Source organism: Cynara cardunculus, assembly GCF_001531365.2.
Source record: "Cynara cardunculus var. scolymus isolate 2C chromosome LG 11, CcrdV1, whole genome shotgun sequence".
NCBI classification, from domain to species: domain Eukaryota; kingdom Viridiplantae; phylum Streptophyta; class Magnoliopsida; order Asterales; family Asteraceae; genus Cynara; species Cynara cardunculus.
Window position 1 is genome coordinate 15,550,200 of NC_037538.1, and position 15,007 is coordinate 15,565,206.

General features: G+C 36.5%; 2 protein-coding genes across 4 annotated transcripts; both read left to right on the forward strand.

Annotated features, from left to right (window-relative positions):
- Positions 1-3,230: 3,230 nt before the first annotated feature.
- LOC112521516 (growth-regulating factor 5-like) lies at positions 3,231-8,477 on the forward strand. Of its 3 annotated transcripts, none has more exons than XM_025130424.1 (5): positions 3,231-3,249; positions 3,391-3,658; positions 4,591-4,978; positions 7,242-7,678; positions 8,343-8,477. In XM_025130424.1, the coding sequence occupies exons 2-5, from the start codon at positions 3,448-3,450 to the stop codon at positions 8,348-8,350; spliced, it is 1,044 nt and encodes a 347-aa protein (XP_024986192.1). In that variant the 5' UTR covers positions 3,231-3,249; positions 3,391-3,447; the 3' UTR covers positions 8,351-8,477. The 3 variants fall into 3 exon arrangements, with proteins under 3 accessions (XP_024986192.1, XP_024986194.1, XP_024986193.1); XM_025130426.1 differs by having other exon boundaries at positions 4,594-4,978; XM_025130425.1 differs by lacking the exon at positions 3,231-3,249 and having other exon boundaries at positions 3,383-3,658.
- Positions 8,478-12,379: 3,902 nt separating this feature from the next.
- Positions 12,380-13,876, forward strand: LOC112520657. Its single transcript, XM_025129091.1, has one exon. It carries the CDS (start codon positions 12,422-12,424, stop codon positions 13,874-13,876), a length of 1,455 nt encoding a protein of 484 aa, XP_024984859.1. The 5' UTR covers positions 12,380-12,421.
- Positions 13,877-15,007: the final 1,131 nt, after the last annotated feature.

Here is a 15,007-nt window from a genome sequence, read left to right on the forward strand (position 1 = left end):
GGAGGGTTTGTTTCAACCATATACGTAAATAAAGAATAACACAAAAGTACCAGGAGGTCACATGTTCAAATCCAAGGAGGAATACAATCCGCTTGTGGCTACGGAGGTTCAAATGAGGTGACTCCGGGCGATCTGCAAAGCAGGTGGTCGCCCTGAGATTAGTCAGCTTGCATAGCGGGTTGGATATCTATGTTAATTAAAAAAAATAATAATAACGAATAACATATGAACTTCTTTTTTGATCAGACAATAAATCATAATGCACGTGAAATTTCATTATCATGACGTATTGAACTGTTCAATATTTGAAAACATATTGCTCAAGCATTTTTGGATTTCCAGGTAACATTGGAATCCCATGTATTACTTATTCCCTACGAGTCTTTAGGGTTATTTACGCCAATTTAACAAATCCTTTTGGACATCGCAATCAATTCGTTCATGAAATATGAGGATAATATCAGTAATTTTGTAGATTTTGACATGAGACCGGAAGATTAGATTAAGGGGCTGTTTACCAAACGCTTACCTGAATAAGTGTTTGCCGACAAGATTCAACACTATCACTTATTTATCGGGTAAGATTTTAGTCTACCAAAACTATATAATATACAACAATTTACCCGGTAAGTGCTAACCATGGTAAGAGTCGTCACCCTCACTTATCGGGTAAGACTCTTGGCCTTTGCCTTTGCTTTTACCGCGTAAATTTTTTGTCCTTGTCATATTCATCCGGTAAGGTAATGCAACTTGGTAAACACTTACCCAAATAAACGTTTGATAACGACCCCTAATTAGTAGTAAATTTATACCATATTGACATTCTTTTCCCCAAGGGGGGGTTTCTTTGGCAAGAGGCCAAAAAGATGCTATTATTTAGGATTGAAGCAAATATTTGGATTTAAACATGGAGGACTTTTTTAGATTTATATATTATATTATATTATGTATTTGATAAAAACTTTTAAAAATTATTTTTTATTTATGATATATTGTATATTAATACATATTATTTAAATTTAAGATGACAAATAAATTACTTAAATTTAAGATGACAAGTAAATTGTTCGTAAATACAACTTATTAAAACTCAATTTTTGAATTCGTATAACTACTATAGATAAACATAATCAAATACGGGATATACATATCATTTTAAATATAAAAAATCTAAAATATAATTAGGATAATCATTATCTTTATAAGTCTTTTTATTGTTAAGTCAAAAATAAATTACTTTCACTATTTGACCTAAATTAAATTATAACAAAGAGATTGAATTAAATAAACTGTAAAAAGAACGAGAACTTTTAAATAGTTAATTTGATATATTTTTTTAAATAGTTAATTTGATATATTTTTTTTCAAAATTTTATGATGTCTTCAAATTTATTTTTATTCAAAAGTAAAAACATTATCTTTTTCAAGACCATATAAACTGTATTATATCAACAAAGACAAAAAAACAAAACAAAACATATAAAATTAGTATTTAATAAAAGACTAAAAATATTTTGTAGTGAAACAAAATTAGTACTTAATAAAACAATTAAAGAAGCTATGCAACCAAAAACAATTTTTAACAACAAATATTAGCATAAAGTTGATAAGTAGGATACAACTACAAGTAACAAACATAAATATTACTTACTTGATTGGTGGCATCACGTTTACCTAAACACTTATTCGGTAAGCACTTACTGATAAAATTTAATATTATCGTTTATTTATCGGGTAAGATTTTATTCATTAAAATGCATCATATACAATAATTTATCCTGGTAAGCATTAACCATGGTAAGAGTCATCGTCTTCACTTACCGGGTAAGACTCTCGATTATTGCATTCACCCTTACCGGGTAAGATTCTTAGTCATTGTTTTATTTATTTTGTAAAGTAAAATGACTTGGTAAACACTTACCCGAGTAAACGTTTGGTAAACAACACCTTAATTAATGGAGCAGCATGTTAATAATGTTTTAAAGAAAAAGGGTAAATTATTTCTTCTTAATCATAAACATTTTAAATATTAATTATAATCTATTTCTAATCACCAAGGGAACTTTACCAAACAATCATTCGGGTAAATGCTTATCAAGTCATATTATCTTACCGAATGAATATGACAAGAACTAAGAATTTTACCTGGTAAGAGCAAGACAAGAACCTAGAGTCTAGGGGTGCTCAAAAACCCGATCAACCCAACCCAACCCAACGTGAAATAACCCAATCCGAAGCAACCCAATGTCTAATCAAGTTGTAAAATTGTCAAACCATAGATATCGGGTTGATATTGGGTTACTATTATTTGAACCCAACCCAACCCAATGAATCTGATATCCTTTTATTTTTTGGATTTAATATGATTGTTGAATTTCTATTAATATATACATTAGACAATTACACTATCATGTATACTTTTTATATACACATATTGTCAATATATTCATATATATGTTCAGTAATTGTGAACATATATATGTAAATTGAAAAAATTAACTGAATGTGATATACGTAAGAAATATAAATAAGTTGTATCAAATGGTTGATGATGAAAAAGAAATTATGAGTAGAGAAATAACATATTAACGATTAGAAGAATATTTTAATATACCAAAGTATCTACCCGACCAACCCGTACTGGTTGGGTTGCACTTTGGTTTGGATTGGGTTGGGTTAAATTTTTTCCAAACCCCAAGCATTGGGTTGAGTTGTTCAAACGTCTTCAACCCGATCAACCCAACCCATGAACATCCTTTTTTTTTGTAAGAGTGTCCGGGCCAAAGCCCGACTAATCCGCGACAAATTTGGAGGCTAAACATGGCCCCACTTAAATGTCGACAACACTCCCGTCCTAGGGCTCGAACTCGGGTTCATGACTATGCCATGCCCAAACCTTTACCACTAGACTGGAAGGTCTTTGACACCCATGAACATCCTTACTAGAGTCTTACTTGGTAAGTAAGAGTGACGACTCTTACCATGATCAACATTTACGGGATAAATTGTTGCATACGATCCCGATTTTGTTGACTAAAATATCATCTAAAAAATAAATGATAATATTGAATTTTACTGGTCTCTAAGACTACCTTTTTAAGTAAAAACAAACCCAAACACCTTCACCCTTTTTCAATTTTGGAAAAAAATTTCACCGCCATCTGTTGTAAAAGAAATCCCATTTCCTGCATCTATTCCTTTTTTTATACCCAATTATTATGAGCAAACCCTAGATCCTTTTCTTCAAAGGTAAACTCTTCTTATTCCTGTACATATGTTTGTTTATTTGTGTGTGTATATATATATATATACATATATATATATATATGCATATACACTCATGTATGTAGATACGGTGTATAACTTGTACCGTGTTTATATCTGTTGCAGTTTTCTGTAGAAGGAAACGACAAAGTTGTGGTTGTTGGGAGGGAGAGTGTGGTGGAGATGAGTGGCAGCAAATCGGTTGCGGTGAGTGGTGGTGGTGGTGGAGATGGGTACAGAGCGCCATTCACGGCGGTGCAGTGGCAGGAGCTGGAGCATCAAGCTTTAATATATAAGTACTTGGTGGCAGGGGTGCCTGTCCCTTCTGACCTTGTTATGCCAATTAGAAGGAGCTTTGAGGCTTTATCTGCTAGGTTATTCCATCACCCCACCTGTAAGTTAATGCAGTATTGGCTAGTGGCATATTTCAACTATTACATGCTAGCTGCACTTTGATTTTTGTTTTGATGTCGAGAGGTGATAAGGATTCTGTTCCAAAATTATAGTCGGAATTATGCCAATTAAAACACTGATATCCTTGATGACTTTTTCTTGATTAGATTAAGATATCCAAGTTTTTGAGTGTGAACCTTGAAAAAATAGGACTCTAAAATTCAGGAATATATTGGATCAAGACCCATTTCTGTATGTAGTTCAAACAAAAGCCTATATGAAAATAAATGCAACAGTTTCTTTGTTGGATGGCTTAAGTCATTTGCAACTTTTCTTGTTATCTCAAGATCTCAAGTTAAAGTTTGTTTTTCCCCTTAGTAATTATTGATAGCATATTGTTATGTTGGTCCATAAGATCTCCCCAGTTAGGGAGTATCATAAAGAATGTTGTTCATCTTCTTGTAAAAGACTTCTTGTTTTGCAATGCTTCATATCTAGTTAAAATCAGGAGTTCATGTTTGTGGGTCCAATATCTGTTTAGGTGTTTTATACAAAAATTTGAAGAGATTAGCGTCCCACTTTTAGACTCAACTGAGATGTTCTGGAGGCACTTGGCTTTCTTTGCCTACTGCATCTGGTTTAGTTTCTACTTTGTAAGTTTTTACTTTTTAGTATATCTTTCTCCAGTGATATTGTCCGTTGTGTTTTTTCGTGACTTGACGGGTTAGACCAGATTGTCTTGTGTTACAAAGACAATTTACTGAAGTCTTTTTTGAATTCAAAAGGTCCGTCAATCTGAATTTTTTTGAACTGGATTCAGATGCTGCTTGTATATGCTGTACTTCCTGAATTACGGTTTTGGAATTTCATGTTATGCATAACGTTTTCTGGCTTTCTTCAAATTATTAATAAACGCTTTGGAATTTTATCAAGCAGTGGGATATTGTTCATATTATGGGAAAAAGTTTGATCCTGAGCCAGGGAGGTGCCGGAGGACAGATGGCAAGAAGTGGAGATGCTCCAAAGATGCCTATCACGAATCAAAATATTGTGAGCGGCACATGCATCGTGGCCGTAACCGTTCAAGAAAGCCTGTGGAATCTCAATCTACTTCTCAGTCATTATCGACTGCAATGTCAAATATTGGTACTGTGAACAGCACTGGCAGTGTCAAACGGAGCTTCCAGAATGTTAGTAATGCGAGCTCCCCAAGCCAATCTTTGTATCCCATCACTAACTCAGAGAGTTTTGATTTTGGAAGCAATGCATCAGAGACGCAGGTGGATACAAGTTCCTACGTGATCAACAACAAAGATCTTAGGTGAGCACATTTCCTTCATTTGAGGATTAACTTTTGTGAGCACATTTATCATCAAGAAAATGTTGTTATCTAGGATTTCTTCAATTTTTGCATGCTATTAGTACCTTTATGCTGAAATATCAACCTGCAGCATAGTGGTTCTGACATGGTTGAATGTTCCATTTTAATTGTGCAAATAACCTAAACGAAAACTTGGCTTGAGCCAGCTACCTGATACCGTGCTTGTTGGTATCTTTTTTTTCAAAGTTCACAAAACAAAGAACTAGGAGGGGAGAAGAGACTAGAGAACATGAAATGTTCAACATAATATGTTGAACAGAGTATATTTGTAATAGTCCATCTATTATATAAAAATGGCAACATTTGGCGCTTGATGTAGTCTAATATAAGTGTTAGACCATGAATTAAATGCATAGAATGCTCTTTAACGTTCGCCTTGAAAAATGGTACCATTTTAAATAATAAAACTGAGGGAGTAAGAGTACTACTAAATTTGTAGTTTTTTATTCATATTAATTGAACTTCAAGGACTATCCAACTAACCCCCTTAGTATGAACATGTAGCACTACTTCGCATTGGAGCTTTCTGTTGGGTGTGAGCATGCCTTCTTTTTTGACATATTACTTGAACAGTAATTGAACTGCGAGATTAAACTTGTATTACTCAGTAAATTGAACTAGTTCGATCTCACGAGTGTTGAAGAAGAACATGATATTTCTTGGGTGTTCCATTTATTTTATCATTATTAGCTGATTTTGCTTTATCTATTTTGAATTTAAACTTTACGATGACAATTCTTGTAGTTTCTTAAACAAGGCAAAGTTTTATTAAAGTTCTAAACTGTGGTCTTCAATACTGAACATGTGAAAAAAATGTTGATCATCTTACGATTAACCCTTTACTTGGTTCAAAATTTCACTTCCTCACTAAGCTTGGTTCGCTTGGATATCATTTACATGTAATTATATACACCATGAATGCTTAATTACCTTAGCATTTGGGTGTTTAATCAGGGATTTTAATCTCCTTACTCTTTAGTGTTTGCTGGATAAATTCCTTGGCTAATTGATTAGGCTGATGACATAAGGATCAATAGACCTATAGGTTCAATGTGGTGAGACTAGGATGGGAAGACCCTCTGGATAGTAAGTGTGCTGTTTGCACTTGTTGATATGTGTTCGTCTACTCGCATAATGATCAACTATCTTCCCCATATATGCCAGCGCTTAAGTTCTGTTTGTGGACTCTTAATCATATTACGCGATGCTTCCAAGAATAGTTATGTCTCACTGATCCAAGAAAATTGCAAAGAGACGGTGTAGGTATATGGAAATATATGCTTTGGAGTTTTCAAAGTTGCATGTGACTTGAGAATGGATCATCTTATGCGAAATATGGGCAAGTTGCTACAACTGGGGGATTTTGGCTTTTTACCATGTTGTAATATGTCAATGTTGAATAAGGGGAATGCAGGTTGTTATCTTTGTATATAGGGTCATTTTGACACATGTAACTTGTTTTACACTAGCTTGATAAGCGACCTCACTCCTATACATCTGATTGGGATAGGTTACATAACTATTATACATAGGCACGGTTTCACCTATGCATATAGATATGAAGAAATTCATTATTACCAAGGGTACACGTGGGGAAGATGTATTCCTGATTTTTGTAATATTTTACAAGAACCTGATTTAGGTGATTCTATGTCTCATTATTATGAACCATGTAGAAGGAATGACAAATTATCATATGAACTTTGCTTGACCTCTATGGTTCCTATTAACCCATTAAAACAAGTCACAAATTTATAAAAAAGTTTGTTTCTTTTTTTGGTTCCTTCATTCAAGAGTTCCACGCACATAAAGAGTGAGCTGTGAAACGGCAAAGAAAAGATGGAGCAGAGGCATGACCGTTGAACCACATAGCTAGACAATGTTATATCTAAGTGAGATGGGTTCTTCGTCTATCTTCTCTTGTTCTTCAACTAGGGTTTTCTTTTGCTTTCATAGTTTTCATTATTAGGTGGATCATTGCAACATATTTCTAGTTAATCGATTTGCACAATGTTCACATGGCCATACCCACTATCGGCCTGCAGGACGCCTGGTTGTTGTCTACGATATGATGTGTGAATCCAAATTACTTGGATTTTCAGACACTGAATCAATTGCGCTTCTTGTTAATGCTTTCATTATGATGAGATGGACTTTGTGGATAATGCCTATGTTCTTTCTCTTTTCAAAATGGAATATGCAGGTATGCTCAAGGACTAACTGTCAATCTTGATGATCATAACTACACTTCTGGAGTTCCAGAGAATGCAAGGGGTCTTGGCATGGACATTAATATAGACGGTTCAAGGCGTCTAATGCCTTCCCAACTTTCCACAAATTCCTTGTTGAAGCCACAAAATGATTCATACTTGCAAAGCAACTCCCTACAGCTGAACATGACCAATACTTTTGATCCATTGGTTGATACTACTTCTATGTCAAAGCAAAGGCAACAACATCCCTTTTTTGGTAGCGAGATTGGGTCACCAGGAGGGCAAGTAAAGCATGAGCAATCAATGCGCCAGTTTTTTGATGAGTGGCCGAAAGCCAAAGAACCATGGTCCAATCTTGATGCCACAACTCAGCTATCCATGTCTATGGATCCTGAATTTAATGCAAGAAATCCTTGTCCTCCAAATGGTGCGTCTTCATACATGCGTCTTTGTATTTGTAGCACCCTTGGGGTGCGTTTGGTATACAAACGAGACTGGACTGGACTGGACGGGTGAGAGTGAGGTAGGCGGGTGAAAGAATTGTGCAAGGTTAGAGGTTTTAATTTGACATGGGTAGTTTAGTAATTTACCAAGCGTGTCCCATTTCCCAGATTTTTGTTCCATCTATTTTGGTGGGACAAAAAAATCATTCTTGTGAGGGGCTGTTTGGTTGGTTTTCCATAAAGTCTTGAATGGATAAACCTGTCTATGTGGATTAATCTATCTGTATAGATTGGGAAGGTTTTCGTTTGGAAAGTTTTCTTCATAGATGGAAGGAGCATAATTTTTAATAGGGAGGTGCAGGTTTGGAAAAAACTTGGCTTTCTGCATAAAGCTCCCCTCTAGAAGCTTACTCAATAAGCCATTTTCTATATCATTAAGCCAATACGAAACGGTCATGTATAGCTGATTGAATAAGCTGCGAGTCCCATTAAGCTCATTAAGCTGCTAACAAACAGGCCCTCATTCTTGTCCGGTCCTGATTCAGTCTAATGTTCCACCAATCGTGAGACATTTTTTTGTTCTGTCCTGTGCACCCTGAAGGTTGAAAACAGAACTAACCTGGATTGATACATTCTTATAATCTGCAGATGCTTAAAAGAAGCCGACTGCTATTGCCGAAAAGCTGTTAAAGAGAAGCTGTCTGTAGTTGTCTGCGTGCATGTGACTACTGTTGTATGATCTACACTTGTATCAGGTTCGCCCAACTTCTGAATCTTGCTGTTGGTTCTTATATTAATGTTCCTGTAGCCAAACAAAATGCTGAAATGCTTGTTCAAGTACCCTGTAGCTCAAATAAATGTTTGGCCTTGTTTTTAATCGTACACCTTTCGGGATTTACTCAAATGACCAAAAATCACTATTACGTTACTTCTTGCAGTAAAACTTGTTTGACATTTGAAGCACTTACGCTATCCAAGGAAATTCCGAGTCCATCGGCTTTTCTCCATAAATCACTTGCTCCTTTTTTTAAAGTTGTAGCATTACCGTTCTTGTTTTCAAGTCGTTTTCGAATGTTCTTTGGCTGCAATCTTTTTGCACGCTATGCATAAGCTGGAAGTTTTCATGGAAACAACCATCTTAGTCTTGGGGGTCGTTTACGAACGCTTACCACGATAAGTGCTTACCGGCAAAATTCAACACTAACGATTATTTATCAGGTGAGATTTTAGTCCACCAAAACGGTATCGTATGCAACAATTAACCTAGTAAGTGCTAACCGTGGTAAGAGTTGTCGCCGTCACGTACCGAGTAAGACTTTCAGTCCTTGTCTTCACTCTTACCAGGTAAGATTCTTGATCTTTGCCATATTGATTCGGTAAGGTAATGTGACTTGGTAAGAGCTTACCTGGATAAGCGTTTGGTAAATGGCCCTTAGTATCAATTTATTTGTACTTAGTGTTAAAAAGGCATGACATGGCGTGCTATAGCGTAAGACGTGTCTCCGCATTATCATAAGGCCCATAGCGTTTGAGTAAGGCATGACTAACGTCGTTCTTTTACAAGGCATGACCTTTTTCAGATTTTTTTATTTTTTTAACTTTTGTGTTTTTACACTTTTAATATTAGATTTTATATTTTTACAAACTTAGCTAATTACATCACCCACAGTTTCAGATTCTTGGATTCGCACGTCACAGACTCACAGTTAAAACGAAGTTGTAGAACTCTTCTAAGTTCTATTTTGAATATATGATTACAAATTTTTTATATAATACCAGGTAATATATATGATTTTTCTTCTTTTAATATGAATGTAAATTTTTGAATATATCATGTTATTGTATGATAAATAGAAAACGTATATGTATATATAATTACATATATTATATACAAATTTGCCGTCTTATGTCACGCCTTAAAAAACGCTGCATCCTAGCCATAACGTGTAAGGTTTAACACTTAAGCTCGCCGCCACGTCATGCCTCGCCCTCGGACTTTGTGTGATTTATTGGGTTTGTTTGGTTTTTAACTCTTAGGGGCCGTTTACCAAATGCTTACCTGGGTAAGCGCTTACCAAGTAATATTACCTCACTGGATGAAAATAGTAAGGACCAAGAATCTTACCCGTTAAGAGCGAGACAAGGATCAAGAGTCTTACCCGGTAAGTGAAGGCGACGACTCTTACTATGGTAAGCGCTTACCAGGTAAATTATTGTATACTATCTCGTTTTGGTGGACTAAAATCTTACCCGGTAAGTACATAATAGTATTAAATTTTACCGGTAAGTGTTTGATAAACGGCCCCTTACATTACATGCAAAACATTAAACATGGCATAGTTATTGCCTTTAGTGTACCCGACCCGATCCAACACAATCCAAACCAAAGATTCATCTTCTACCCTCTACCAATATAACTACATGTGCATCTATGTATTACCATCCCACATTACAGGGTATAATTTGTAAGACTTTTTAAGTTTATTCCCTGAACCACAAGGGTGGTGCCTGATTGGTTTGAGCTTGGCTCCAAAGGTCAAAAGTACTAGGAGGTCCTAGGTTCAAATCCAAGGAGGAATAAAAATCCCCTTGTGGCCTCCGGGTTATTTGCAAACAGGTGGTCGTCCTGGGATTAGTCGGCTCGCATAGCGGGTTAGATATCCAGGTTAATAAAAAAAAGTTTATTCCCTGATGGTCGCCGGTACAAGTCCCCTCAAGCTGTCAACTTAAGGGCCTCGTAAGATCTATGTTGTTATAGCGTTCAAAATATTAAATCGTGATTAGTACTGTGATTTGAAATAACGGTCATTGCGCTGGTAAAGCTGTTCAAAAGTAACGGTTCATGTAAATATTTAGAATTATATATATATATATATATATCATAAAATATAAATACCTTAATATATTATATGTAATCAATATATAAAAGAAATTTCTTTTATAGACTAATAGTCCCAAATAAAGAATTAGTCCATTTGGTTTGCAAGATTGTTTGTTATGGAGGACTCGGATTGGAATAGATTTGAAATCATTGGTGTGTTTGGTTTGTAGGATTTGAAATGTAATTGGATTCCATTATTTATAAATACTTTATAAAAAAATTATAAAAACAATTAAGTGACATTTTTATTAATCGACCTTATTACATACAATCGTACTAAATCCTGTGAAATCCCAAGCACTCCCTAAGGATTTCAAAATCCTATGTTTATTAAATCTCAAGATTTCAAATCCGGACAATCCAACAAACTAAACATGATATTAGAATTAATTTGAAATCCAAATCTCAAAAAATCCATTCAATTCCTACAAACCAAACGGGTGGAAGGATTTATGTAGCATTGTTGAATGCTCGATAATGTTGAAAACTTAAATCTTATAATCATCGACCTGTAAAGATAAACAAATGGATTAAACGATTTAAATCGTCAAAAAGGAAGAAAAAAAAACAAGTCCGAAGTCCAAAATTTAAACAGGTCCAATATAAACTCGTTAGTAAAAAACATGCAAAGAGGCCATTTAATGTTAAGTCGTAGTACAATTCTCGGCTCCGCTATTTAGGACCAGAATTTCTTCTAGGACCACGAACGCTATTGCACTGTTATTTACATAGCGTGAGATTAGTCAAATTACATGTAAGTTAGCCCGGATACCCACAGCTATAAAAACATTACACGGTAAACGTGTCACCTCCCCCGCCCCCGCCTCCGCCTCCGCCTCCGCCCCCGCCCCCAAAAGATGTTCTAGACCATCAAAATCGGGAAACGTTGACGGGTTCTTTTGTAAGACACAAGAAACCATCTTTATGTATAAGATTCGAACTTCATTACAAAGTATGAAGGAAGGATTTTACACTTCATATGTAGTCATAAGTTACTTAAACGTGGAAACCGATTAAAAACGACAAGTGTTTACATGGGGTGCTTAATTCAGGGGCAAGCAAATAAGCTGTAAGCTGTAAGCAGGCAGCCTTTAATTGCTAAACACGCATCATTTTTTAAATAAATAAAAGTATAGGGGTGAGACTTGTACAAGTCAAAAGTTGCTTCATATTTACAAAAACACCCCCATATTCTGCCGGAATTTGCTCTCTTGGTCAATTTTGTACGAATTGTTTCCGGCAATTAACCACTCACAATGGTTGACCTTTAATTTTCTTATTATAAATTAATATATTATGTACCAAATCAAATATTATTATCTGAAAATAAATAACGGTATTAATTTAATTTAGTAACCGGATTTCTTAAAAATAATCATATTATAAAATAACACTGTATTTTTATAGTTATAAGAAGAAGAGATCTTCATTTTTGGATTCATTACCACAAGACTTCTTAATAATCATAAAATTGTCACCGTGCAACTTTAGATCATAAATCATTAGCTTATAAAGTTGATCAATAAACATAAATTGGTCTTACGAGTTTCATGGAAAATACGTGGTCTCACGTAAACCCAGTATATATATATATATATATATATATAATATGAAATAAGTCGAGGAGAAAATGTGAGGGAGAAGAATCTACATCCAATTTCCCAAAAGAAGCGTGAGAAAAGCACTTGGAAAAGGAAAAAAAGCACTTGTTTAAGTGCATGAATACCTTCCCACCCCCGTCACAAAAACCATGTTCACAACTACAAAAGCCAGACCAAATATCATCAAGAAGACGATACCACCCCAAACCATAGCCACCACCGCCACCGCCACCGCCGCCGCTACCATGGCCCTCACCACCACCAAGTCCAAGAGACCCGTTTGCTCCATCCAATCCAGCTTAGCCACCACCCTGTTCTTCGTCGTCCTCTTCACCATCCCAGCCCTCCTCCTCCTCCACACCCCTCCGGTCACCATCTGCAACTCCACCTCCACCACCACCACCACTTTCTCCGGTGACCTTCGCTCAGCTGAATTCTCATGGAATCACCTCAGCTTTTCCCATCAAATCCCTCCACCAGTTTCCCTCAAGGTGGCTGTCTTCACTCGGAAATGGCCGGTTGGGACGACGCCCGGCGGCATGGAGCGGCACGCATACACGTTGTACACGGCTTTAGCCGCTCGAGGCCACGAGATCCATATCTTCACTTCCCCTCCTAACGAAGATGTCAGCTTGATCAACATGAAAACCACCAAATCCCCAATCGTGCATTTTCACGAGGGCGCCGAGCCCGGGCAATGGCGGTACAACAAGGCGTGGGAACAATACGAGGAGGAGAACAACCGTCGCCCGTTTGACGTGATCCACACTGAGAGCGTGGCATTACCGCATTATAAAGCTCGTAATATCCCGAACCTTGCCGTCTCGTGGCACGGAATTGCGTTAGAAAGCGTTTCATCGAGCATCTACCAGGATTTGTTACGGCGGCCCGACGAGCCAATCTCTCCATCGTTCAACAAAAGCTTACAAGTCATGATCCCAAAAGTCTTGAATGAGATTCGGTTCTTCAGAAACTACCAACACCACATCGCGATAAGCGATAGTTGCGGCGAAATGCTCCGAGACGTCTACCAAATCCCGAGTAAACGAGTTCACGTGATCGTTAACGGCGTCAACGAACACGATTTTCGAGAAGATCCCGAATCAGGGAAGAAATTTAGATCCAAAATTGGTGTACCCCAAAATGCTAGCTTGCTATTAGGAGTGGCTGGGAGACTTGTGAAAGATAAAGGCCACCCACTGCTCTATGAAGCCTTTGCAAAGCTTATAGAAAACCACACAAATGTGTATTTGGTGGTGGCTGGGGCTGGACCATGGCAACAAAGGTACATGGAGCTAGGACCCCAGGTCAAAGTCCTGGGGTCCATGAACCCGTCCGAGCTTCGCGGGTTCTACAACGGGATCGACATTTTTGTGAATCCGACGCTCAGGCCGCAGGGGCTCGACCTAACGCTTATGGAAGCGATGATGGCTGGGAAGCCTGTGATGGCATCCAGGTTTCCCAGCATCAAAGGGACGATTCTGGTTGATGATGAGTTTGGTTTTATGTTTTCACCGAACGTGGAGTCATTGGTGGAGACGTTGGAGAGCGTGGTGGCCGAGGGTCCGAAGAGGCTTCTCGAGAGGGGGAAGGCTTGCCGGAGATTCGCGACCTCCATGTTTACGGCTCGGAAAATGGCGTTAGCGTACGAGAGGCTATTTCTTTGTATAAAGAACGACACATTTTGTATTTATCCATAGCTTATTCTTATACCTCATTCAGCTGTTCGTGATTTCATAGGTTATATTGAAACAGTTAACAAACTCCTACATTTAGAGATTTGAACGTACAACTTTAACGTTGTAAAGATCCTTTGCTACTATTTGTTTTTGGCAATTGAATTTTTTTCGATTTTTCGATCTTTTCCGCATACTTGTATAAATAAAACAACGTTGAATGCATTATAAAAGAGTGGTGTCTGATTGGTTTGAGTTTAGGCTCCAAAGGTCAAAAGTGTCTGGGTATCAAGTTTAAATCCAAGAAGGATTAAAAAAAATCTTCTTATGGCCATGAAGGTTCAAGTGGTTATCAGCTTATGTGGTGTTAAATCGGAGTTCTATAAAAAGTGTTCGGATTAGTTATAGCGGTACCAAAACGTAATAAGCTAATAAATTGTTTTTTTAGTGTTCGGCAAATTTTGCTTAATTATACATGTAAAATGACCAAAAAAGACACGAGGAAGGAGGAAATGTGTTCGAATGTCGCTTACGTAACGAAGAACCCTAAACCCTTTTCATAAAGTAATCCTGAAGGACGAACCCTAAACCCTTTTCGGTTTCAGTAGGAACTGATTGTTGCATAAGTGAGGACAATGATTCTTACCAGAGTCAACTCTCACCGGATAATTGTTGCATAAAAAGCCATTTTTATTGACTAAAATCTTACCCGATAAGTAAATAATAGTATTGAATTTTCTCTATAAATACTTACCGGGTAAATGTTTAATAAACGACACTAGTTTCACTTATTATGAGTTATGAAGATATAGGAGCAAAATCTGTTTTGTGTTTTATTCAAATATCTTAAATATAAAAAGTGGAGTTTAAAATGAATAATTACCTTTTTCATAATTATTTATCCGGAGCGGAGAATATTATGTAAGTGCCAAATAAATTCCATATGTATTCACCCTTAAATTAATAAGAATATTATGTAGCCGCCAAGCAATTAAAGATAAGAAAACGAAATAAATAACAAAATTACAAAACTACCCCTATAATTAAAAACAAACCAAAATTGAAGCCAAAAATAACAAAGCCATATTGTTCAAAAGGAATTAAGAGTGTTATAATAATTTAGATGGTTAACAAATCATTAAACCCCCCCCCCCC